Source organism: Mauremys mutica, chromosome 12 (assembly GCF_020497125.1).
Source record: "Mauremys mutica isolate MM-2020 ecotype Southern chromosome 12, ASM2049712v1, whole genome shotgun sequence".
Taxonomy (NCBI): domain Eukaryota; kingdom Metazoa; phylum Chordata; order Testudines; family Geoemydidae; genus Mauremys; species Mauremys mutica.
In genome coordinates, this window is record NC_059083.1 from 32,462,265 (window position 1) to 32,487,612 (window position 25,348).

General features: G+C 54.2%; 1 protein-coding gene across 1 annotated transcript; it reads right to left on the reverse strand.

Annotated features, from left to right (window-relative positions):
• Window positions 1–4,969: 4,969 nt before the first annotated feature.
• Window positions 4,970–23,425, reverse strand: LOC123346683 (E3 ubiquitin-protein ligase TRIM39-like). Its single transcript, XM_044984158.1, has 6 exons — window positions 22,952–23,425; window positions 16,080–16,175; window positions 14,431–14,661; window positions 13,885–13,907; window positions 13,682–13,785; window positions 4,970–5,591 (listed from the first exon to the last, which is right to left on the reverse strand). The coding sequence occupies exons 1-6, from the start codon at window positions 23,369–23,371 to the stop codon at window positions 5,038–5,040; spliced, it is 1,428 nt and encodes a 475-aa protein (XP_044840093.1). The 5' UTR covers window positions 23,372–23,425; the 3' UTR covers window positions 4,970–5,037.
• Between the last annotated feature and the right edge of the window lie 1,923 nt (window positions 23,426–25,348).

A 25,348-nucleotide genomic window follows, 5' to 3' on the forward strand; every position in this document is an offset into this window, starting at 1 on the left:
AAGCAGAGTCAGGATGAGATCTACCCTGACATCTGGTGGTACATTATGAGGAGTGGGCAAAGGAATTTTAGGAATGTGCATTTGCATTGGAAAACCCACTCCACTTAGCATAACACGCAGCAGCATGGGATGGTTATTTTCACACTGTGGAATCCCGAATTTCTTTGTTATTGGGGCAGGAAGGAAAAAAAGGGGCTGTTACCTTAATTATGTGAATGAGGAACTATGAGACTGCTTTATGACAGAAATGACTCAACCTACATTAAATAGTACTTGCTAGCCAAGGGACATGGGTTCCAAAACCCAGTGAAGGGAGAGAGGGTGGGGACTGGTGTGTGTACCTGATGGTATGGGCCCCTTTTGAGGGCCTGGAACACCAATTGCACTTCCTCCTCTCTCCACTGTTAAAGAGCAGAGCTAATTTTGAATCCTTTAGGAGACTATCTAGAGGTTGCTGACCTGAATTCACATTGGGCCATGTGGCACTGGGGCTCTCCTACTACAAGTTGAAATCACTAAGAGCTGAAGTCACTAAAAGAACTAAGCTTACTGAGCGGAAATCACTGAGTGCTGTGTTAAGTAGTGGGAGAGCCTGAAGATCTATCACCAAGCAGCTGGCAGAGTGGAGCAGTCTGCAGCACGTTGGAGCAGCCCATGGAACAGTGAGCAGTGTGGAGCGGTTTGTGGGGGACGGCTGACGTGGTTCACGGGTCTGCTGGAGGAGCAGCACAGCTGGTGGTGTGGAGCCAGTCCTGGTGAAGGCTGCAGCAGAACTCCACGGAGAAGCGGGGCAGTCGGCCCTGGCGAGAAGCGGGGCAGTCGGCCCTGGCCCACGTAAGATGTCCCTTAGCACCCTGTGTGTGCGACCCCTCCCCCCATTTCCACCTGGGGGGGGGGGGACTCTGCAGATAAACTTTTGAACTCTGGGGTGGCACTGACCAGAGACTGAGACTTTTGGGTTGTTGGACTTTGGGGTGATTGGACTTAAGACCCTAAGGACAGTGCCAAATGTACTTGGAGGGGGGTTTTGCTTCTGGTTTGTTCCTCCTTTATTAAAAGGATTTTGCTACACTCAGACTTCGTGCTTGCGAGTGGGGAAGTATTGCCTCCTGGAGGCGCCCGGGGGGGTGGTAGGTAATTGTCCCAGGTCACTGGGTGGGGGCTCGAGCCGGTTTTGCATTGCGTTATTGAAACGGAACCCCTGCATACTGAACCCGGCCCTTGTTGCTGCCAACTCAGAGGGGCAGAAGGGTTACATAAGTATTTGCAACTTCCAAATGCAGCCCTCTTGTAGCACAAAAATGAAGCAGCACTTGATGAATGGCGCAGATCCGTGACCCCACCTGTCTGTTCAGATATGAGGATTAACTGTTTGGCTTTGTGTTTTCTGAAACAGCAGTTATCTTGGGGGCAGGATCAGGGTTTTGTTCTGGGATTTGTTTCCGCACCAGAGCTGAGACCTAACCACCACCAGGGCCCAGACAGACACAGTCACTATGATAAGAGCCTGGGAATTACTTTGATGCAGTGCACTCTGGGTCTATGGAAGATTTGGGACTGTGCTGTCTCTGCACATTAAAAGTCCAGGCCACATGCAAAGGTCAGGAAGGCTGGAGCAGCCACTGAATAGGAGAGTCACCGACTGATTCCCCTCTATCCCTTTCTTATTACTATTTATTCTTGTAGCACCAACGAGCTCACCAGTCATGGACCAGTGAAGATCCTGTTGTGCTAGGCACTAAATACCTCTGAAAATCTGGCCTTACATCCCTCCCTGCTTACCTAGAGAAGGAATTACACAAACCAAACCAAACCCAACCCAACACTGGAAATCACACCCAGAAATCCTCTCCCGACATTCCACCCAGAGATCAGTCACAGGCCACCTTCCCCAACGCACGCCTCCTGCGCAGGGATTCATGCCACTTTGCTTGTGCACTGGAAATGGCAGGCGACCAGCCTCCCGTGGTCTGGACCATAGGAGGGAGCTCCTGAGCCTCAGCTCAACAACTGGGACTTTCTGATTCTGCCTCTGTCTAGAACATGCCTGGCAAGAGCTGGACGCTTTGGTTCCCTGGAATGCTGGACAATCCCAGTGAATATGTGACTGGATTCAATCCCAGGCTCACTGCTCTCACAGGGTGGGTCCCATGGAGGAGGCTGCCCCGGAGTACAGGGTAGGGAATAGGGGCTTGATCCTACACTGCAGAGTTAGATTGACGTAAGGCAGTTTACATCAACCTAATTATGTCAGTGTAACACTACAGCCTTGCTCCTATTGATATAATTGCCCTACTACACTGATATAATAACTCCACCTCCACGAGAGGTGGGTGTGGTTAGGGCCACGCAGTGTGTGTGTAGACATTGTCTCACATCAGCTGTTGGCTGTCATACTTGTCAGTTCATGGCTCCAATGACTAGAAAGCCAGGCTGTTCTGGGGGCAGGTAGGGGGCTCCAGCTAGGGCCCAGCTGCCTTGAGGCTCCCCTGTCCTAGCCTGGCTGTGCCCTCCGTGCCTGGAGCTTGGATGCCCCATGGCTTGACCCTGCTCCCAGCCTAGCTGCTGCCCAGGTTTCCTGCTCTGAGCTGGGCTGAGCCTGCCCTGCTCCATGTGGCCAACCGGACTGCTGCCTGGAGCCTCCCAGCTCCCTGTGGGGAGCCCTGGTGAGCTCACTAGCTCAGCGCTGAGAAGAGAGCAGCAGTATAAAAGTCTGAATCAGGGAGCAGGCTCCTCGTAACTGCTGCTATGTTGTGATGCACCATAAAAAGTCATAAAGACACTTGGTGGAGGTTCCCTGGCAGACTGCCTGCTGCTTCATTCACACAGAGGTCTGCCAGCCAGGGGTTGCAGGAACTGATGGAGGAGCTCATTCAGAGTTAGAAGTTTAAAAATGAACATTGCCTGCAATCTCTTCATGACACTTCATGGTGTAAATTGTGAGTGACAACACATTTTTGTGTCTTGTCAGATAGTAAAAACCCATGTTGTATATTAACCTATTTGCCAACATATTTCCCCATGTAATAACACAATAAGATTGGAAGCACGGTAATTACAAATAATTCAGTGAGAAATAGGGAAAGGAACACAGATATTTCTGAAGGAAATTTATGGGAAAATTATCTATTTTTAAGATTAAAATTTCCCTGTGTTAAAAACTAGAAAGAACACATAGCTTCAGCAGCCTATGCCACCTAGACACCAGCAGACTGGATAAAAAGCACAAATTAATCCATCAAAAGATAATTTTAGGGTATTTATTTTCAAATAATCAAGGTAAGTTTAGAGCACTCTGCCATGAATGGCATATTGTGAATAAATCTTCAAAACTGAATTATTACATTGAAAATGTTCATCACACATCACGTTTAAAACAAAAAGTAGTCTTAGCAATGCCATGTGATGTGTCTCCCCTCAGACTCTGCTCAGTAGCTCTTCAAGAAATTAGTCTCAATCTCTAATTTCAAGGAATTAGATCAATCAGTCACTATTTTTACAGAAGCAGCAAAGAATCCTGTGGCACCTTATAGACTAACAGACGTTTTGGAGCATGAGCTTTCGTGAGTGAATACCCACTTCGTCAGATGCAAGTGAGTATGGTATTCACCCACGAAAGCTCATGCTCCAAAACGTCTGTTAGTCTATAAGGTGCCATAGGATTCTTTGCTGCTTTTACAGATCCAGACTAACATGGCTACCCCTCTGATATTTTTACAGAGAATTCCAGAAGGTGGTGGACAGAACCCAGAGGAATTGTGATGAATTTCCTGGAGCAACTTTCTTTTCTTTGTACCCTAAACCTCACATGACATCAAAAATATCACCCTTTCAACTGACTTATAGTAAAAAAGAAAGGTTTGTCAAAAAGCTTCACTAAATTTCATGTTATGTGTCACTAAGTGTCAGCATCTTTAATTGTGTTAATTTGTGATGATTCAGTAAAGGAATACAACCCCTTCTCTATTTCTTTATCACGCTACATTTGTTGTGTCCTTAAAACCAAGAACATGAAGAGCCTGGCAGTACATTGAAATCAACAGTGCACAGTGACAGTACATTGCCTGCAAATAATATTTCTAAAGAAAAATAAACTAAAAAATGGAGATTGTAGAAGAGATTTCTATCGATAGGAAGAGAGCATTTGAAGTTGGGGACCGTGTTTTGTTAACTGATGTGAGAAAAAGAAAGGAAGAGTCATATCTTGATTACCAATGATATGTAGCTAGAAAGTTAAAAATCACATGAATTAATGCTGACAGAAGTTCAAAGACTATTATATAATCTTCTGTGAGTTAACTTAAATATATTGCTTAATTAATTCTATCATTTTTTCAACTATTAATTGTTAAAGGTGTAGTGCAGGAGGTGGGTGTATGTGCCCTGCCTTCCAGAGAGAACCAGTCAAGACAATAAAGAGGCGGGGGGAGAGAGAACAGAGAGCAACTTGTGTAGTTGTGATGTTTATAACACATGTACATTGTAACTGAACAACCCAGTCTGAGAATTTAATAGTTTATTGTGTTAAGATAAATATTTTGGATTTCTTGAAATTCCACAGTTGAAATACAAATGACGTTATTTAGAGATATTAAACTTCACTATAGGTTTGAGAGAAAAATTTAAAAAAATGTAAATAATTCCATTTCTACAAATATATTTAGATGCTTGTTTTTGAAATACTGTTGAAATGTAAATTAAAATATTCTTGTATTTACACCTTGTTACAATAAAATTTTCTAAATTAAAATATTTTTTCTTTCATATTTTACATTGAGATTTCACAGGGGTAGAAAATTCTAACAAGAGTGAATGACCCCATTCCCCACCATCTGCTACCCTTGGGGGGGGATGGGAAAGGTGGGGGCTGGGGGTTCCCAGGTGTCCGGTTTTTGACTGGAACCTCCAGCTGAAAAGGGAAACTGGCAGCGTCCGGTCAGCACAGAAAGTCCAGTTGCTGCAGTAACTGGCCCCCACCACTGGGGTCGGGAAGAGCAGCAGGGCTGGGAGGGGCCAGTCTGTGCCGCGGGGTCACTGTCAGGGACAGAGATTCCCTCCGGCCTGAGCTGGGACCGGGCAGATTATCAGGGGAGCCGCGTTTGTACCCCCAGCATTGAAACCAGGATAGAAATAAGGGCGGAGCTTCCCAGAGAAGGTGTCAGTGAAAGTGAAGAGATGGGACCTGTCAGTCACATTGTAAAACGAGACCTCGCCTGCCTCATAGTGCAGGAAAATCCCCACCCGGCTGGGCCTGACGCTCACAGGGAGGGAGGTACGGGGGGAGGTGCAGGCCTTGTATCCCCCATCCCTCAGCCACACAGCCCAGTATCCATCCTTAGGTGTGCCTCTGACCTTCTCCTTCCTGCTCACAGATTCCTTACAAACCCCCAGCACCCAGTCAGTCTTGTCTCCCACCTCCACCTCCCAGTAACGCCTCCCGCCCGCGAACCCCTCAGCGCCCAGGACACAGACACAAGGATCAAATCTCTCAGGGTTGTTGGGCAGATCCTGGCGATTGTCTACGTGTCTCACACTTTTCCGATCCTCTGACAGGACGAGTTCGGGATTTGCCGTGTCTGGATCCAGAGTCACGTCCACTGGGGAGAGAGTCACAGAGTCAGGGCCGGGGGCAGGGGCTGGTCACTGGGATCAAGGGAAATTAACCTGCAGCCCCGTTAATCACTGGGGCAGGGGGGGAGGGGTTGTTGCCTGAGGGGAGTCAGGGCCCTCTGCCTGTGAGGAGACAATGGGGGGAAAGGGCAGGAGGAGGGGGGAGGGGTGAGAAGGTGTCGGGGGAGGGGAAGTGACAGACTGATGCTGGGAGAGGAAAGGGGAGGGTGAGGTGACAGGAGCAGAGGGGGGAGGGAGGGACATAGGGGTGGGGCAGGCACAAGGGCTATGGGGTGATAAGGGATGGGGTAGGCACCAGGGGGCAGAGGGGGTGTGAAGGGAAGGGCAGGTTCCAGGGGGCTGCAGGGGGTGAGGGAGGGGTGGGCACCAGGGCAGAAGAAGGGGATGGACCCCAGGGGGCACAGGGAAGCAAGGGAAGGGGCAGGCACCAGGGGGCAGAGGAGTGTGAGGAAATGGGGGAGCTCCAATGGGGCAGGGGAAATCAAGGGCAGGGTGAGCTCCCAGGGGGTGAGATGATGAGGAGTGGGGAGGTGGAACCATGGGGGGGGGGAGTGAATGAACAGTCATTGGTGCCAAAGGGGCAGAATGGGGTGTGAGGGAGCGGGTGAGCAGAAGGGGGACAGAGAGGGGTGTGGAGAAGGGCAGGCCCTAGGGGGGCAGAGGCGTGTGCAGGGAGATGTGGGCACCAGGGGGGCAGAGGGAGGATGAAGGGAGGGGTGGGGCCCAGAGGTTAGCAGAGGGTGAGGGGAGGGGTGGGGCAGTGCTGAGGTGAGGGGAAGGGCTGAGACCAGGGGTCCCAAAGGGGGGTGAGAGAAGGGACTTGCACCAGGGAGGCAGATGGTGCCAGGGTAGAGCTGGGACTTGGGGCAGAGGAGGAGCTGGCACCAGGGGACTGGAGCGGTGCTGAGGGCTGCAGGTGTCACGGAGCCAGAGGGGGAGGGGAGGGGCAGGGGTGACAAAGAGAAGGTGGCATGGGGGATGGTGGCAGAGGGGCGAGAGGAGAGCAGGGTCAGTGGGGCAGAGGGTGGGGAGGGGATGGGCACCAGGAAGGAAGGGGACAAGGGGAGGGTCAGGTGCTGGGGGGCAGGAGGAGGGAAGGGGCAGGCAGCAGGAGGGTGCAGGGGGAAGGGAGAGGGCAGGTGCCAGGGGATTGAGGGGGTTGAGCAGAAGGGCAGGCACAGGGAGGGCAGAGGAGGGGAGGGACAAGCACCAGGGGGCAGAGAGGGGTGAGAGGCAGGGCAGGTGGGTAGAGGGAGGTGTTAGGAGAGGGGATTGGGGAGAGGCAGGTGCCAGGGGGTCAGAGTGGGGCTAGAGGAGGGGTGGGCACAGGGGGACGAGGGAAGGGGCGGGTGCCAGGGGTCAGAGAGGGTGGGGAGAGGGGCAGGTGTCAGGAGGGCTGAGGGGAGTAAGAAGGGTGAAAGTCAGGACAGCAGAGGAGGGTGAGGGGTGGGGTGGGAGACATGGCACAGAGGAGGGGAAGGGGAGAGGTGGATGCCACGATATAGTGGGGGTGTGAAGTGATAGGAGGACTCCAGGGTGCAGAGGATGTTTGGGGGAGAGGGGCAAATGCCAGGAGGGCAGGGGGAGAAGGGATGGGCTGTTCCAGTGGGGCAGAGATGGGTGGAGGGCAGGGGCATGTGCCAGGGAGGCAAAGTGGGAGTAGAGGGGCAGGGCCCCAGGGGAGCAGAAAGGGAGTGAGAAGAGAGGGAGGGATGTGGGTGAGGGGTCAGAATAGACGCAGGGTCCAGGGTCCCTCACAGGGGTGGGGGAAGGATAAGGGAGGGGCAGGAGCCAGAGAGTGGGGAGGGAGAGGCAGGCCCCAGGGAATCTCTGTTGCTTTGGGGCCATGTGTGGTTGGTTTCTCGCTCAGAGCAGGTCGGTGCTGTCCCCACACACACTGGGGGTGCAGCCCTGCCCCAGGGGGAGCAGCTGGGACTCTCCATGCTGGCAGGCCCCACGGTCCCCACCTTCCAGCCAGGGAAACCCCAAAGCCAGCCCCTCCCCTTGCCGGGCCGAGCCCCACCCCGATGGGGGCAGTTGTCTGGATTGGGATCAGTTGGGAGGCAGTACAGTGGAAGGTTCGGGGGGGGAGGGGTATAAACGCGCACTAATGGGCTGTTGCTAATGAGGCCAGGGCAGTGGGGAGGGGAGGGGGGATTTCCTCACTTACTGCCCCCTCCATCTGGGAGAAGCTGCACCAGGGACCAGTCCCAGTTCACACCTGCACAGTTTGTCTGGACTAAGGTTTGGCACCGGTGCAGCTACATCAGTGAAAGGAAACTCCGGCAGACATGACTGAGACACAGCTGTGCCAGGGGCCGTAACCCCTCCCCTCACTGGAGTTATGGATCAATAATTACAGGGTCACTGGAGCAGGGGAGCTGGACTCTGGGCTCCCAGGTGGAGGCTCAACCCACTGGGCTGCAGAGTCATTGTCACCCCCACGCTCTGGCCCAGTGCCCATGGCAGTGTTTAGACACAGGGGGACGTCATCAGACACCTGGAGCCCAGCGGTTCGAGCTCTCATGGCATCACACGGGAGGATTGAACCTGGGGCTCCCAGCTGAGGGCCCAGGCACTGGGCTAAAGGCTACAAGGGAAGTGGCGAAACCTTTGTCTGTTCATTGAAACTAGTCAGCAAACACGACATGGAGTCACAAATAGTTTCTCCTGACCCAAAATATAATTTTGCAGCAAATAAACTATTTCTCCAAAACATTTCACCCAGCTCCACTGCAAACCTGTCTGAGCAACTTAGGAGCCCCAACCCCAGTGACTCGCAATGAGAGACTGTCAACATCCCCAGAAACGCAGTTACAGGCAGGCCAGGCTCAGGACATCAGTGATGAAACACTCCAGAGCTGCTGTTTAATTTGCCCTTTGCAGACAAATGCCCCCTGGGCCCCTGATCTCACCCCCACAAATCAGGCTGAAAATGGAGACTTGGCTCCAGCCTGAACTCTCTGCCCAGAACCATTTGTCCCATGGATGATGCTAGCGGCACAGACCCTCTGCAGCTGCACCTGGGCATCCCCCAGAGTGGATAACAGTCACAGAGACCATCTCAGAGCCCCAGGGGCTCAGGTGTCTCCATCTAATGACTGTGCCAGCCACCCCCCCTCACTCCCATTAACCAGCCCTGGGTCAGACCCGCTGGGAACTTTCACACCCAGACTCTGGAGACGCTTTGGGTCCTTCTACACAGCCTGCAGCAGCGAGTCTTGGAACAGGGTGGACAGATTCAGGCTTGCGGGGCTCCCTCTTTGGAATTAAAAATAGCCGCAAAGATTTTCAGGGTCTGGCTGGAGCTCAGGCTCTGAAGCCCAAGGTGGAGCCAGGTCTGCCCCTCACAGTGCAAGAGGGGACATTGTCTGTGTCCACATCCCCTTCACCCCCTTCCTGGGACGGGGAACAGCAGCCCCAGGGCCCCTCTCTTCACCCCCAGGGCAGGGGAGTGAGAGCCCTCAGCCTCCTGGGCAGTGGGGCCTCCCAGCACTGGTTCCTGGGTGAGCGTGAAAGTGTCTCCACACAGAGAGCTCTGTGCACCCGGCAAATACACAGATGTGCCCGTGGATCAGGATCCGGGATGGTGCTCTCCCCAGGAGTGATGGAAGCTCCCTCAAAGTAGAGGGGTCACCCACTCGTGCCAGCCCTTCTCCCTGAGCTCCTGTCCCCGCACCCCTGAACCCTTGCTCTCACACTGCCCCTTCTTCCTGAGCCCCTGCCTTCACACCACCTCTTCCCCAACACCCTGACCCCCTGGTCTCTCCTCTCGGCCCCCTCCCCCAGCGTCACTCACCCTTACAGCTGGTAAAAAGTGGGAGGGAATAGCCCTCCCATTGGTAAAAGTGATGGGGCCATGGCCCCACGGCCCCCCTCTTCCAGTGCCCCTTACTCACTCCCCAAACCCAGTAGGAGAGGACCCTTGGGGCAGTGTCAGTGAGATCGGTGCCGGGGATACGAATTGAGTTTTACACCCCGGCTGCTGGAGCTCTGTGTATTGAGGGTATAAGGAGACAGAGGCCGTGTGAGCCCCCCACTGTCCTGCCAACGTGGCTCAGCCCTGACATCTGCCGGAGCCTCTCCCTGGGGAGGAATCGTCCCTGTGGCCCATTCAGGCCTTGGCCTCCCTGCGGAGATGGCCAGTGAGGCTGCCGCTAAAGTGAATTTTGATGTGAGCTCCTATCCGCTGGGAACTGGACTCTGAGCCTGGGCTGAGATCAGTGACTGGGGAGTGAAAGGCCCCAGCTGCCCTCACTGCCCCCCTGAGCCAGCCCAGCGCCGCCAGCCATTCAGTGCAATAACAGCGATGCTCAGGCTTGGTGACACAGCCAGTGCCCCAGCAGGCAGGGCGAGGGCCTGTCCAAGGAGCAACAGGCACAATCTGCAGCAAGGGAGGTTGAGGCTGGAGATGAGGAAACACTTTCTAATTCTCAGGGCTGTGAAGCTCTGGACCCGGCTCCAGGGGAGGTTGTGGGATCCCCGTCACTGGAGGTTTGTAAGAACAGGCTGGACAAATCCCTGCCTGGGATAGTCTAGTCCCTGACCTAGCGTGAGGGGCTGGACTAGGTGACCTCTCGAGGTCCCTTCCAGCCCTGCATTGCTCTGGTTCTAGGTTACAGCAGTTCCTGGGGCTGGGCCCTGGGGGCTCTAAGCCTGGTGAGTGGCACGTGACAGAGTTAACACTGTTAGTGACCATGGCAGCTGGCAGCTCGGGGTCCCTGCCAGGGGCCTGGGCTGGCATGTGGCTGCCTGTACCTGGCTCAGCAGGGTGTTACTGGGCCATGTGGACAGGACCTAGGGTTGGCACCTGTCCATAGGGTTGCCAGGTGTCTGTTTTTTTATTGGGACGCCTGGTCGAAAAGGGACCCCAGCGGCTCCGGTTGGCACCACCGACTGGGACATTAAAAGTCTGCTCAGTGGCGCAGCGGGGGCCCGGGACTAAGGCAGGCCCCCTGCCTCCCTCGGTCCGGGCAGCTCCTGGAAGTGGCCACCAATTTACTTCCCCGGAGTTTGAAACTTTTCTAGCAGAACATAACCAAGTGTCAGCCATGGTCAAGCCTCCCTTTGAATACAGGTTGGCTCTGGGGGTGGGGGGAAATGTATCAAGAGGGCTGGTCCTTTTAGGGGACTCAGGGACCAGACTACCTGTGACAGGCTCCTGTAAGGGAGAATGAGACAACCCAGACCAACCTGGCAGTAATTAAATCCCTAGGTGGCTACTTTGCAGCGAAACAGCTAATGAGGCTGATAAAGGGTAACCAGGGCTCAGCTGAAGGGATCCTAGGGAGAGGAAGCTGCTGAGGTGAGGAGCTCCCAGGAGAGCTCACCAGAGCAAGGGGCCTGGAAGGGGCTCCTAGAGCAGTGCTCCCCAAACTGTGGGTCGTGACCCCCTAGAAGGTGTGGAGGAACATTTGGGGGGCTTGACAGGGCCTGGACCAGCCCCCATGGGTGGCGGGAAGGGAACGTCACCCAGCTCTGCTCTGCCCCCAGCTCCACTGCAGCCCCACCCTCAGCCCCAGCTGCATCTCCGGCCCGGACTTCAGCCACCCACTCCCGGCCCTGCTCCAGGCTGAGAACCCAGCTGCAGCCGCAGCCCCAAACATGGTTCCGCCCCCGGCCGAAGCCCCCAGCTCCTGGCCCCAAATGCGGGTCCACTCCCAGCCATGGCCCCCAGCTTCTGGCCCCAACTGGAGCCCCGTTCCTGGCCCAGATCCTGACAGCAGCTCCCAGGGTGGGGGCGCAAACCAGGTAAGGGAGGACTTGATCAAAAAAGTTTGGGGACCACTGTCCTAGGCAGAGGAGCTCCCCTAAGGGGGAGGAGCTGCCAGAGATGACAATGACAGCAGCAGCTGTAGCAGGACAGAATCCTGGAGAGTTGCCCCCGGCTGGAGAAAGTGGATGCAGAGAATAAAGGCACAGTCTGAAATGACCCAGCTCCAGGAAGTGGGGCTGGAGTCATCTGATTACACCATGGACACTAATCCAAGCCCAATTCTGGGAAGGACTGAGGGCTCCTGACTTGAGGACAGTGAGGAGCTGCAGTGAGAGCTGGAGGCTGGAGCAGAGTGAGGGAAAAGATTTTATTTCGGGGTTTACTTGGACTCAGAGCAGACCCCAGGAGGGGACTTTTCTCTCAGACCTTTTGGACTGTGAGGTGTAATTTAAGGAGTGCTGAAGAGGGTAAACTGAGGCAAGATGCTTGCCAAGATACCCTGAAATGGCTGAGGCTGGTATCAATAACAACACTCACTGCCCAGCCCCTAGAGGTCTGCATGACAGTGCAGGGCCTTCCCCATTGCACACGGAGACCCTGGGGCTCAGGGAGCCCTGGTTACTCTGCCCCACACATTTACCCAGAGACTCCCCTGAGCTGCCGGACCTGGGTCCCTGGGGTCAGAGTGCAGGCAGTTGAGTGGCACTGACCGGCCAGGGCTGCTGGGGGGGTGGAAGAAAGGGTTAATCTCAGCGTGGTGGCACTTTGCTGCCTGGCCCTGGCAGGTCTCTGCCCTCTGGGTGCAGCTCAGGGCGGGTGTCTCTGAGCAGGTCCCTGCCCACTCACCCGCCATTTGCCCCAGACACAGAGAACCCAGGTGCCGAGGGAAGGAGCAGCCCCAGCAGCGCCGCATTGGCCCTGGCACAGGCTGAGCCTGGGAGCACAGCAGCAGAGGCAGCAGCAGAGAGAGGGGCTCAGCCATTGGCAGCAGCGTCCCCACCCACAGGGGAGGGGTCAGCGCTGGGGCAATAGGTCGGGCTGGGTCAGGGGCTGGGAGCTCTGGCAGCGAGCGCGGTGCCAGCACCAACAGCCCTGCTGGAGACCCTGGGCCTGGCCAGCCTGGAGCAGCCAGCGAGTGACTCAGGGTGTGGGACCCTGCCCAGGAAGGGGCTTCTGGGGGGCTGACAGGAGGCTCCCCAGGGGCTGGTGATCCCCTAGAACGAGGCACTGAGGTGACTGGCTCAGGGTCCCGACAGGCTCAGGGGCCAGGGGTGTGGAATGGCCCAGAGCCCAGCCGGGTTCAGGGCCCAGTGGACACAGACTGTGCTGGGCTGGGAGCAGTGAAATGGGAGGGGAGCAGGGACGTGCTGGCTCCAGCCAGGCACAGAGAGGAAGCTGCTTCCCCCACAGCCTGGGGTTCCTGCTCCCCAGAGCCCTGAGATCCTGGCCCTGCAGCCGGCACCGACTGCGCAGCCTCCATCGGCCGGGACAGACACACCCAGCTTGGCCCCTTCGACTGTCCCCTGCTGGGGGTGGGTGGGAGGAGAGGAGTGGGGGATGGGGGTAGGAGGAATGAGCCAGTTCAACAATCACAGACCGAGCTCACTGAACCTTCCCACCCTCCTCTCCTCTGCCTTAGCTTCTTCTCTGTCCCTCCTCGCTGTCAGGTTTCTGCCTTTGCCCCCCGGTCTCCGCGCTGGGGTTGTGGGAGGGGTTTGGATGGGGGCAGCTCACACTCAGCTGTTGTGACAGGGTCACACTCTTGTGAGTGAGTCTTACTCACTGAGCAGCAAACCACTGACCCAACCTCACACTGGGCTGTGCTCAGAGCAGACGAGGGGCCCGTAGGATTCATCTTGTTACCCAGTAACACACGGCCCAGGTCAGACCACAGCAGCCAGACTGGCCCCTCCTGCAGCTCAGAAAGCTGGGCCAGCCTTGGCTAATGGGGGCTGGGGCAGCGCTGAGTGCTGGCCACACAACGCAGCCCTCACGTGTCCCAGGAGAGAGGCACAGACACGTCATCCATTACCCGTCTGTGCAGCTCCCAGCACAATGGGCCCAGTCCAGGCCTCACAGCACCTGGCTCAGTGACACCCAGTAACTCAGCCATGGAGGGGTCAGGATGTCAGAGTGACGGGGCCTGGTCAGACACCTGGGCAAGTACCAGCAGGTGGCTGTAAGTAGCAGGCAAACTGCCCAGCACTGAGTGCATCAGCCTCCAGCTATCACAGCTCTAAGCCTGTCAGCTGGGCGCAAGCGTGTCCTGGGGTCCCAGGCTCTGTCCAGAGCCCCAGCACAACACAGCTGAATGTCCCAGTAGAATCCACTCACCTCTGAATCTCTTCAGCGCTTTCCTCATGTCAAGGGAAATTTTATACATGTTCCTCAGGCCAATAGAAACAGCTTTTGGTTTCTGGAGTTTCACATTCTCACTCCTATAAAGAAAATGTCCCATCATCACTCAGCTGCTCTGTACACACATCATCCCAGAACCACCACCAAGCATATAAGAGCAATGAACATAGGAAACACACCTGCTCAATGTGCTTTTCACATCCTGAAAGGAAAAAAGAGAATCAATGTTCTGTATTAACACAATGTGCATAAAACTGTGAGAGTTTCACTCTGGGCATCAAACTTTCATCTAGAAAATAGATCAACCCTCCCAGGCTTCACTGTTTTGTGGTAAAATCTCGTACACTATTTTGCATTAACACTTGTTTCATTTATGTAGGTGAGACAGGAATTTAGCTAAAGGATTCTCCCTTCTAGGGACCCAACCCATCAGTATCTGTGTTTATCGCCTGTGTTGGGTCCAGTGTTCTGGAGTCAGAGCAGGGATGGGTTCAGCTCAGTATCATTCTTGTATCATCCATTTAAACTCCCATGGCCTCACTGGGTCTCCATGAGGAAAATTCTCCTCTAACATGAACTGGGATATTTTGGAACTGATGGAGCCCTTAGCCGGATGTTCTGTTTATCAGTAAACCACAGAACACATTTACTCTAATTGTTGGGATCCAGACCCAGGGATCTGAGTTCTAATTCTGGATAGGTGGAGAATTTTGATGCCGTCTCACCTTTAGCAGCTCCACAACTGGTTGCTGACACTTCTCCTCTAGCTCTGTGATAAGCTGCTGCAGAGAGGAGCTTTGCTGGGAGAGTTTGGTTACATTTTCCTGTAGTCTCTGCAGAGTCTCCCTCTCCTCCTCCTCCAGGCTCTGCAGAAGCAGCTGCTCCTCCTCTCTCAGCAGTGTGTGCAGTTTGTTAAATTCACCTGCAATCATCTCTCTCTTATTCATCACTGTCCTCTGGAGATAGAAGAATAGGAAAGGCACAGAGAAAACATGAGTTACGCAGATGTTGAGTTACACAGACTGGGCCTCTGTCCATGAAGCAGGGAATGTTAAATCACTATCAGGTTTGTAAGGATATTTACTTCTTTGAGAAACGTACCACAAAGGGTTTGTTTAAGTTCAATATTAATAAGGCCAGTTTGGTAGCAGGGTTGTCTAGGGTGCTTTGTAAAGCTGCAGTATGTTCTTGCAGGTGGCATGGGATGGACACAAGGGAGTGGGGCTCACATGGGTGTTGGGAACCCAGGGTATTGTCAGAGCTGGCTTTGGCCTCACCCAGCCTGCCTGAGCACCCCATGTCTATGTGTCCAGTGACCAGCTAGTGTCTTCCTCACACACCCCACACTCTCTGTGGGGATTTCACTGTGAAAGGCAGGTGAACTGGCACAGACATTGTGTCCCATGGGTTCATCACCTGGCTAAGACAAGCACAGGTAAAGTCACAGTAACAGCAGCAGGTGACTGGGATGAGGTGGCCACATGATGGCAGCAGAGGCTATGAAGTGGCCAAGCTCTGCCTGGCTTTACACTAACCCGCCCCTGGCTCTGCTGACTCAGGGGGTGTCCACACTGCAATGGAGGAGTGAAGGCAGCAGGTGACGACACACTCCAGCTGGCTTGGGTCCTAGTACCAGTGAAGCCACAGCAGCAGGGGCTGTACAAGCCCACCCAGCCCCCTGGGTAATGACTCTGGCTGCTAGCTCACAGCTACCTGTTGGTGCCTTTTAGATGCACCCTTGGGACAGACTTTGCAAAGAGCTCAGCACCCATAACTGGGTTTGATGTTCAGAAGAGCTCAGCTCCCAGCCCAGCCCCAGCGCAGCCGGCTGAGTGACTCTGAATCTCACCCATGGGGTAAATCCTCCCCCCAGCTCCCAGCTCTAGTGTCCGGCCCAGGCACTGGGCAGATGCACTGCAGGGACTGTGGGGGAGGAGATGGAGGAGGATGGAGAAGGAACAATCCTTGTGTCCTCCAGGCTGCAGACACACTGTGGAGCTATTTCATGGAGGCCCCTGAATCCCACTGGCTGCAGCAGCCTCTACACCACCCCCACCTGCAGGAGGGAAACAGGGTCCGTGTCATAGTGAAAACACTGCGCCCACTATTGAGAATTTGCCCCTATCAGAGAGCACTGGGGTGAGTTTGCACCACCTCACTATGCCCAGGAACTGCCCCTCCTCTGCCGCATACAGGAGCTGCTGTGCTGAGACCCCCACCAGAGACACAGCCTGATCCTTCTGGCACCAAGCCTCTGTCACGGGGCAAGCAACCAGAGCAGGTTCATACCCTCATCCTGGAGCTTCACAGCTCCTTCATCCCTGGGAGCGTTGCAGGGGGAAGGCCTCAGGGAGAGATAAACCCGGACACCCACCTGCCACTCCGTGGTTTTCTCCTTCTCTTTAGACGTCAGCGCTAGGGCTTCCTCTAGCTCCTTCCTCAGAGGGCCCAGGGCTCCCTGGAGTTTCTCCTGCAGGGAAATTGCGTGCAATGAACAGCCATTAGTCTGCCTGTCTGAAGGGTGGAGAGTATCATAGAATCATAGGGTTGGAAGGGACCTCAGCAGGTCATCTAGTCCAACCCCCTGCTCAAAGCAGGACCAATCCCCAACTAAATCATCCCAGCCAGGGCTTTGTCAAGCCTGACCTTAAAAATCTCTAAGGAAGGAGATTACACTACCTCCCCAGGTAACCCATTCCAGTGCTTCACCACCCTTCAAGTGAATTTTTTTTCCCTAATATCCAACCTAAACCTCCCCCAGTGCAACCTGAGACCATTACTCCTTGTTCTGTCATCTGATACCACTGAGAACAATCTAGATCCATCCTCTTTGGAACCCCCTTTCAGGTAACTGAAAGCAGCTATCAAATCCCCCCTCATTCTTCTCTTCTGCAGACTAAATAATCCCAGTTCCCTCAGCCTCTCCTCATAAGTCATGTGCTCCAGCCCTCTAATCATTTTTGTTGACCTCCGCTGGATTCTTTCCAGTTTTTCCACATCCTTCTTGTAGTGTGGGGCCCAAAACTGGACACAGTTCTCCTGATGAGGCCTCAACAATATCAAATAGAGGGGAATGATCACATCCCTCGATCTGCTGGCAATGCTCCTACTTATACAGCCCAAAATGTCGTTAGCCTTCTTGGCAACAAGGGCACACTGTTGACTCATATCTAGCTTCTCATCCACCGTAACCCCTAGGTCCTTTTCTGCAGAACTTCCTAGCCATTTGGTCCCTAGTCTGTAGCAGTGAATGGGATTCCTACATCCTCAGTGCAGGACTCTGCACTTGTCCTTGTTGAACCTCATCAAGTTTCTTTTGGCCCAGTCATCTAATTTGTCTACGTCTCTCTGTAACCTATCCCTACCCTCCAGCGTATCTACCACTCCTCCCAGTTTAGTGTCATCCGCAAACTTGCGGAGGGTGCAGGCCACACCATCCTCTAGATCATTAATGAAGATACTGAACAAAACCAGCCCCAGGACCGACCCTTGGTGCACTCCGCTTGATACCAGCTGTGAGCTAGACATGGAGCCATTGATCACTACCCGTTGAGCCTGACAATCTAGCCAGCTTTCTATCCACCTTACAGTCCATTCATCAAGCCCATACTTCTTTAACTTGGTGGCAAGAATACTGTGGGAGACCGTATCAAAAGCTTTGCTAAACTCAAGGAATAAGACATCCACTGCTTTCCCCACATCCACAGAGCCAGTTATCTCCTCATAGAAGGCAATTAGGTTAGTCAGGCATGACTTGCCCTCGGTGAATCCATGCTGACTGTTCCTGATCACTTTCCTCTCTTCTAAGTGCTTCAGAATTGATTCCTTGAGGACCTGCTCCATGATTTTTCCAGGGATAGAGGTGAGGCTGACTGGCCTGTAGTTCCCCAGATCCTCCTCCTTCCCTTTTTTAAAGATGGGCACTACATTAGCCTTTTTCCAGCCATCCAGGACCTCCTCGATCGCCATGAGTTTTCAAAGATAATGGCCAATGGCTCTGCAATCACATCAGCCAACACCTTTATCACCCTCAGATGCAGTGTATCTGGCTCCATAGACTTGTGCTCATCCAGCTTTTCTAAATAGTCTTGAACCACTTCTTTCTCCACAGAGGGCTAGCCACCTCCTCCCCATACTGTGCTGCCCACTTCAGCAGTCTGGGAGCTGACCTCATTCGTGAAGACAGAGGCAAAAAAAGCATTGAGTACATTAGCTTTTTCCACATCTCTGTCTCTAGGTTGCCTCCCCCATTCAGTAAGGGGTTTACACTTTCCCTGACCTTCTTCTTATTGCTAACATACCTGTAGAAACCCTTCTTGTTACTCAACATCCCTTGCTAGCTGCAACGGCAAGTGTGATTTGGCCTTCCTGATTTCACTCCTGCTTGCCTGAGTAATATTTTTATACTCCTCCCTGGTCATTTGCCCAAACTTCCACTTCTTGTAAGCTTCTTTTTTGTGTTTAAGATCAGCAAGGATTTCACTGTTAAGCCAAGCTGGTCGCCTGCCACATTTACTATTCTTTCTACACAAGGGCGGCTCTAGACATTTCGCTGCCCCAAGCACGGCGTCGTGCCGTGGGGGGCGCTCTGCCGGTGGCTGGTCCCGCGGCTCCAGTGGACCTCTTGCAGGCGTGCGTGCAGAGGGTCCGCTGGTGCTGCGGCTTCAGTGGAGCCGCGGGACCAGCGGACCCTCCGCAGGCGTGGCGCCGAAGGCTGCCTGCCTGCTGCCGCCCCCCCGGCGGCTGGCAGAGCGCCTCCCGCAGCATGCCTCCCCAAGCACGCACTTGGCGTGCTGGGGCCTAGAGCCGCCCCTGTTTTTACACATCGGGATGGTTTGTTCCGGCAACCTCAATAAGGATTCTTTAAAATACAGCCAGCTCTCCTGGACTCCTTTTCCCCTCATGTTATTCTCCCAGGGGATCCTGCCCATCAGTTCCCTGAGGGAGTCAAAGTCTACTTTTCTGAAATGCAGGGTCCATATTCTGCTGCTCTCCTGTCTTCCTTGTGTCAGGATCCTGAACTCGACCATCTCATGGTCACTGCCTCCCAGGTTCCCATCCACTTTTGCTTCCCCTACTAATTCTTCTCGGTTTGTGAGCAGCAGGTCAAGAAGAGCTCTGCCCCTAGTTGGTTCCTCAAGCACTTGCACCAGGAAATTGTCCTCTACATTTATTTGCCAAAAACTTCCTGGATTGTCTATGCACAGTTGTATTGCTCTCCCAGCAGATACTGGAGTGACTGAAGTCCCCCCTGAGAACCAGGGCCTGTGATCTAGTAACTTCTGTTAGTTGCCAGAAGAAAGCCTTGTCCACCTCATCCCTCTGGTCTGGTGGTCTATAGCAGACTCCCACCACAACAACACCTCACACTTCTAAACTTACTCCAGAGACTCTCAGGTTTTTCTGCAGTTTCATACTGGAGATCTGAGCAGTCATACTGCTCTCTGACATACAATGCAACTCCCCCACCTTTTCTGCCCTGCCTATCCTTCCTGAACAGTTTATAGCCATCCATCACTGTACTCCAGTCATGTGAGTTATCCCACCAAGTCTCTGTTATTCCAATCACATCATAATTTCTTGACTGTGCCAGGACTTCCAGTTCTCCCTGCTTGTTTCCCATGCTTCTTGCATTTGTGTATAGGCACTTAAGAGAACTCGCTGATCGTCCTGCTTTCTCAGTATGAGACAGGAGTCCTCCCCTCTTGCGCTCTCTTGCTCATGCTTCCTCCTGGTATCCCACTTCCCCACTTACCTCAGGGCTTTGGTCTCCTTCCCCCGATGAACCTAACCTCCTCATTAGGTTAGCCAGCCTGCTTGCGAAGAAGCTCTTCCCTCTCTTCGTTAGGTGGAGCCCATCTCTGCCTAACAATCCTTCTTCTTGCAACACCATCCCATGGTCAAAGAATCCAAAGCCTTCTGTCCGACACCACCTGCGTAGCCATTCCTTGACTTTCACTATTCAACGGTGTCTACCCAGGCCTTTTCCTTGCACAGGGAGGATGGACGAGAACAACACTTGCGCCTCAAACTCCGTTATCCTTCTTCCCAGAGCCACGTAGTCTGCAGTGATCCGCTCAAGGTCATTCCTGGCAGCACCATTGGTGCCCGTGTACCATAGATATCGTCCTTTCATACACAAGCAGTAAAATACCCTGGAAGGAGGCAGCAGACCCAGCTCTGCGGGCCCCAAATGCAGCGTGGGAGCAGAGATGCCAGTCTCAGAGCGGGGATGCTCTGCATCATGCAGACACTCAGGACTTCTCAAGGCCTGTGTTTTTAGCTAAAGTTTCACATCACTGAGCACAGGCCAGAGGGGAAATAGCTGGGAAGGTTCTGAACAATCCCTTCTGCCGGTGAGAGCAAGGAGCTTAGGATGATGCATCACTGCACTGTGCCCCAGGCCCAGGCCAGGAACAAGATCCACACGGTGCTCTCATCTGTCTGCCAGGCTCCCATGTGGCCTCCCCCAGGCAGCAGCTGAGAGCCTGACACCAGCGCCGTCCCATTAACTGCACAGAGTGAAGCTGCAATGTGGCTGAAGGTCAGTGAGGAACAGGGAACACTTGGTCTGGGGGAATGTGTCACCCATAATTATAACTGCTCCAGAGCTGTAATAACCCAGGGCTCTCTTCCCCTTTGACAGCGTGTGATTCCTTCACCCGGCACAGCAACATGCTCCTGCTCTGTCAGCCTGACTCTGTACTGCACCCAGAGGAGCCCCTGAGAGTCCCCTCCTGAGCTCCTTGCAGAATCTCCCCATTTCACTCCTTCTCTTTTCTCTGGGCCCTCAAGTTGTCTCCCCCTCTCTGCCCAAGGGCCCAGGCTGCTGCTGCAGCTGCTGCTGAGAGCCCCAGGCCCAGTGCCCCACTGAGAGCTCCTGGGGGAGCTGTTCGGTGACACCCTTGCGGTGCTGCTGCAGGGAAGCAGTGAGGGAGGGAGCCAGCAGGGGCTAGTGAGAGACAGGAGGCGGAAAAGCAGCCTTGGCACCCATCAAAACAGCTTCGTAAATGAGCAGGAATCAGACTGGGGGAGAGGACAGAGGGACAAAGATGGCTGGATTCTTTGAAGATCCACCCACAAAATAAGCTCCGCCCAGGTGAGTCACCAAAAGGAGACAGCATGGTCTGTTCACAGGAGATGGTGCGATGTTCAAAATGCGATGGAGTTGCTGATTGGTTCCAAATGGCTCCTGGGGCCGGACTCCCCTCATGGGGCTAGAATATACACGTGGGCTCTCTGGGCCTGGACCTTCTTTACTGGGGGGAAAATAAGAGGTGGCATCTCCCAAACATCACCCGCCTGTGGCACCGGAAGGAGGTGTCACTGGCAGTACGTGGTGCTGGGCTGTAACTCTCCCTCTCCGCTCTCACAAGGTGAATGAAATTGCTAACAATGCTGATATTTAAAGGATCATCCCCAGGCACCTGAGCCCACCCCCCACTCAGGGACTGGAGTTGTTCACACCTCTCCGAGCTGCTGTGCCCGACTCTCTGCATCCCTACATGTGGGTCAGTTTTGAGGTTTTCTTCACAACCAGAACAGCTGGAGAGTCAGTTTAACACAAAGTGAAAGCTGAGATCCTGGAGAACAAGGCAGTCGCAGAGAAGTGCCAGTACTTCCTGGTTTCAGAGTAGCAGCCGTGTTAGTCTGTATCCGCAAAAAGAACAGGAGTACTTGTGGCACCTTAGAGACTAACAAATTTATTTTAGCATGAGCTTTCGTGAGCTACAGCTCACTTCTTCGGATGCATAGAATGGAACACACAGACAGGAGATATTTATACATACAGAGAACATGAAAAGGTGGAAGTACTTCCTGGCTGTTTCTGAGCCCCGTCAGTGAAAGTAGACACCGGGACGTACCAGTGCTTCCTGTACCAGGCCCGGCATCCTTAACAGGGTTGGTGGCTCTGGCCTCCTGGAAGGGGGGGGGGGCCTTGGGGCAGAAGGGCCAAGGGGGCTCCGCTTCCCACCAATGGTGAGTGCAGGGAGGGGGGTGGTTCCATTCCTCCCCCGCCCCCAAGCAACACGGCTGGCGCCGGGTCGCTCCGCTTCCCGCTGGCTGCAGTGAGTGCGGGTGCGCACGCAACCCCTGTTGCCGGCTGGCGCCAGGCCCCCTGCTAATCCCTCAGGCTACCCTGGGCCCCACAGGGCCACCCAAAGCTGGGGCCCAGGGCAGCAGCCCCTTTTGCCCCTCTCCCCCCGCCCCCATTGGCAGCCCTGCTGGTAGGGTCCGGCAGTGCTGCCATGGCAGCGCTTTAACCTCGCTAGTGCGGCCGTGCTGCTGGGACCTACCGGCAGGGCCGCCGATGGGGGAGAAAATGTCGGCTGTGTGTGGGCTGGACTGGCGGCCGGCTCTTGCCAGAGCACTGCTCCGGCCCGCACCAGCCCACTTTCACCTCTGCAAAGCACCCTGGTGGCCAGTTTTCAGAGCGGGATCGCTACTAACCGTGCTGCTCTCTGTGTGGATGTAAGAGCTGCTAGTGTGAATGTGCTCTGCCTGCACAAGGAGCTAGTGTGCACATGCAACAGCGGCTTTAATTAAAGTGGCCTCACTTTGCCAGCAAAACTTTGTAGTGCAGACAAAGCCTAAGAGCTGACAATCACTAAGAGCAGGGTAGAACCTCAAGAGACTGAACGTATAGAGCTGGAGGCATTGGGAGAGAGGGCAGAGCGAGGGCAGGGCACGCTCGGGTGAGGGGGCAGAACAGGGCAGGAAGAGGTGGGGTGGGGGTGGGGTCTTGGGGGAAGGGATGGAGTGGGGGCGGGGCCTGTGCAGAGCAGGGCTTGAGCACCCCTGGGGAAACGAGGAAGCCAGCACCTGTGTTTTCTACACTCAGGCTCTGTGCTTTAGAAAGAGGAAGTTTTGCCTCTCAGAGGCGCACAGGGTGGGGTGTGATTTGCCCAGGTCACTGGGTGGGGGCTCGAGCTGGTTCTGTGTTGTATATTGAACCCAGCCCTTCTTGCTGCCCGCTCCACCTGGCAGACGGGTTGCAGGTGCACAAAGAGCCATCAGCCCTGTTCTCTCTATCAGGCATTGAAACTTGCAGTGTTGGGGCAAAAATGTCTGGATCTTTTCCCATTAGACACAACCCCCAGTGCTCACCCCCCTGAAAACCAGGCCCCTTTCGTTTAGGTGCCTAACCTTAGGCAGCCAAGTGTGAAAGATTGTCCTTGGATTGATGGGGGATAAACCTGGGGTCCTTAAGGGGTTTAATTAAGCAAAGTCAACAGCATTTCCTACCTTGTACTCCTGGGCAGCCTCCTCCACGGGAACCACCGTGTGAGACTTGTGGTCCCGGGATTTCTCACACACCACGCAAATGGTTTCTCCATCCTCCTCACAGAATCGTTTGAGACGTTCCTCGTATCTCTCACACAGATCCTCCTTTTGCCCTTTTCCTGGTTTCAATCCCAGTTGTTTGAGCTTTTGTACGATGTTGTTCAGCTGGGTGTTGGGCCTGAACTCCCCTTTCTGGAACTGGGCTCTGCACTGGGGACAGGTCAGGGGTGTCCCTGCTCCCTTTTCCGCACAGTACTGGCTGAGGCAGGCTCGGCAGAAGTTGTGCCCACACGCGATAGTCACCGGCTCTGTCAGATACCCCAGGCAGATGGAGCAAATAGCTTCATCTTCTATGTCCCTTGCTGTAGCTGGAGAGGCCATGGCGGCTGGGTGGGTCTCTGTTCTCTCTGCCCTTTGCAGGCAGCCAGCAGCCCAACCAACCACACCCACAGGCAACCGGAAAGCAAAAGGGAAAAATATCAAGGGCAAGCAGCCTTTTAAAGCTTCTTTTAGCAGCTTGTGCAACCGGGAGCCAATCACGTGCTCCGGCAGGATATTCCACCCAAAAAAAAAAAAAAAGGCAGAAGCCACAGCCCAGAAAAGCCTCCAAACAAGCAACTTTAAGAAACGAATAGGCAGAGGGGATAAAAGTTATCACAGTGGGGTGAGCCATCTGCAGTGGTTGCCAAAATAGGCCATGTGGCAGAGAGGCTGGTGTTCCTTGCTGGCCCATCTCAGCACCCGTCCTCCAGGGCTCTGGTGTTAAAGCCCATTGCCCCATAGGTCTTTGTTACATAAAATAATTCATTGGCACTTGATGTGGCTCTGACCTGCTGTTCCCAGGGCCTGACAGTTACTCTGTTTCCTAGAAGCCACTGTAAATGCAGCTTCACTCTATTTTAGTTATTTATTTTTAACTCCTTTTTAAAGCAGTGTTTTGGTTACTCCTGTTTTCCTCAGCGCGGCTTGGTTAACCCTGTGCACATGGATGTCATTGCGCTGCTCAGTGTACGGTTTTAATAATAAATAAACATAGAAAATAATAATTGATGCTACAGGTTGAACCTCCCTAATCCAGACTCCCCTAATCCGGCAACACCCCTGGTCTGGCACAGTCGGTGACCCAGTGGGTGCTCAGGGCTGGAACACTCAAGGGGAGAAAACTGACGGGCTGGGGCCAGGAGTGTTGTGGGACCAGGGAAGAGTGGAGCTGACAGCGGCCGGAGGAGCAGGGGGCCAGCGGCTGGGAGCTGAGTCCCTGGGGAGCAGAGCCCTGGTGGTCCGGGGGCCAGCAGTGGAGCCCCAGAGTCCCAGGAGAGCGGAGGGGCTGGTGCCCCACGGACAACGGCCGGGAGCGGTGAGGCTCCCATTGACCTCCCCTGGTCCAGCAAATTACCTGGTTTGGGACCAGTCAGATTCTGAGGGTGCCAGACCAGGGAGGTTACAGCAGGGGTTCTCGGCCCTGGGCCGCAGCTTGTTCCGGGTAAGTTCCCGGCAGGCTGTGAGGCGCTTTGTTTGCCTGAGCGTCTGTAGGTCCGGCTACTCACAGCTCCCAGAGGCTGCGGTTCGCTGTTCCTGCGGGAATTAGCTACACCTAGCCAGGGACAAAACGGCAATCAGAAGAGGGTCTATAAATATGTTCGGAGCAAGAAAAAGACGAAGGAAAGTGCAGGCCCCCTACTTAGTGAAGAAGGAGAGCTGAGCTAATAACCAACAACCTCAACCAGACTGAGTGTCAGACACCAGGGGCTGCACCAGAGCCAGTCTCTGGCCAAGCTAATGAGCACAGCTGGCCTGCACTAGGCTGCTTGATTGGCTACAGCACCTGACTGGTTGGGAGAGTCAGCAGAGCAGCTCTTAAGCCCAGCAGCAGCACCACTTTAAAGGCTGCTCAAAGCATCAGGCACTGCTGGGATAGCACCTGCCTTGTTCTAGCCTTGCCTCTGATTTGCCTCATTCCAGCTAACCCAGTTCTGACTCTTGACTCAGGTTCCTGACATCAGCTCTGGCTCCAGTGTTGGCTCCTAGCTCTGGTTACTGACCCCTGTTCTGACCTGGCTTTAGGTATGATTGTCCAGTCACTGACACCGGGGTGTTTAATGCCTATTTTACTTCAGTCTTCACTAAGAAGTTTAATTGTGACCAGAGCACAATTAATATTAGGAGCAAGTGGGGAGGAATGCCAGCCAAAATAGGGAATGAACAGCTTAAAGAATGTGTAGGTACGGTAGATGTATTCAAGTTGGTGGGGCCTGCTGAAATTCACCTGTGGGCACTGAAGGATCTGACTGAAGCCATCTCAGAGCTATTAATGATTATTGCTGAGAATTCATGGAGGACAGAGGAGGACCCCCCCTC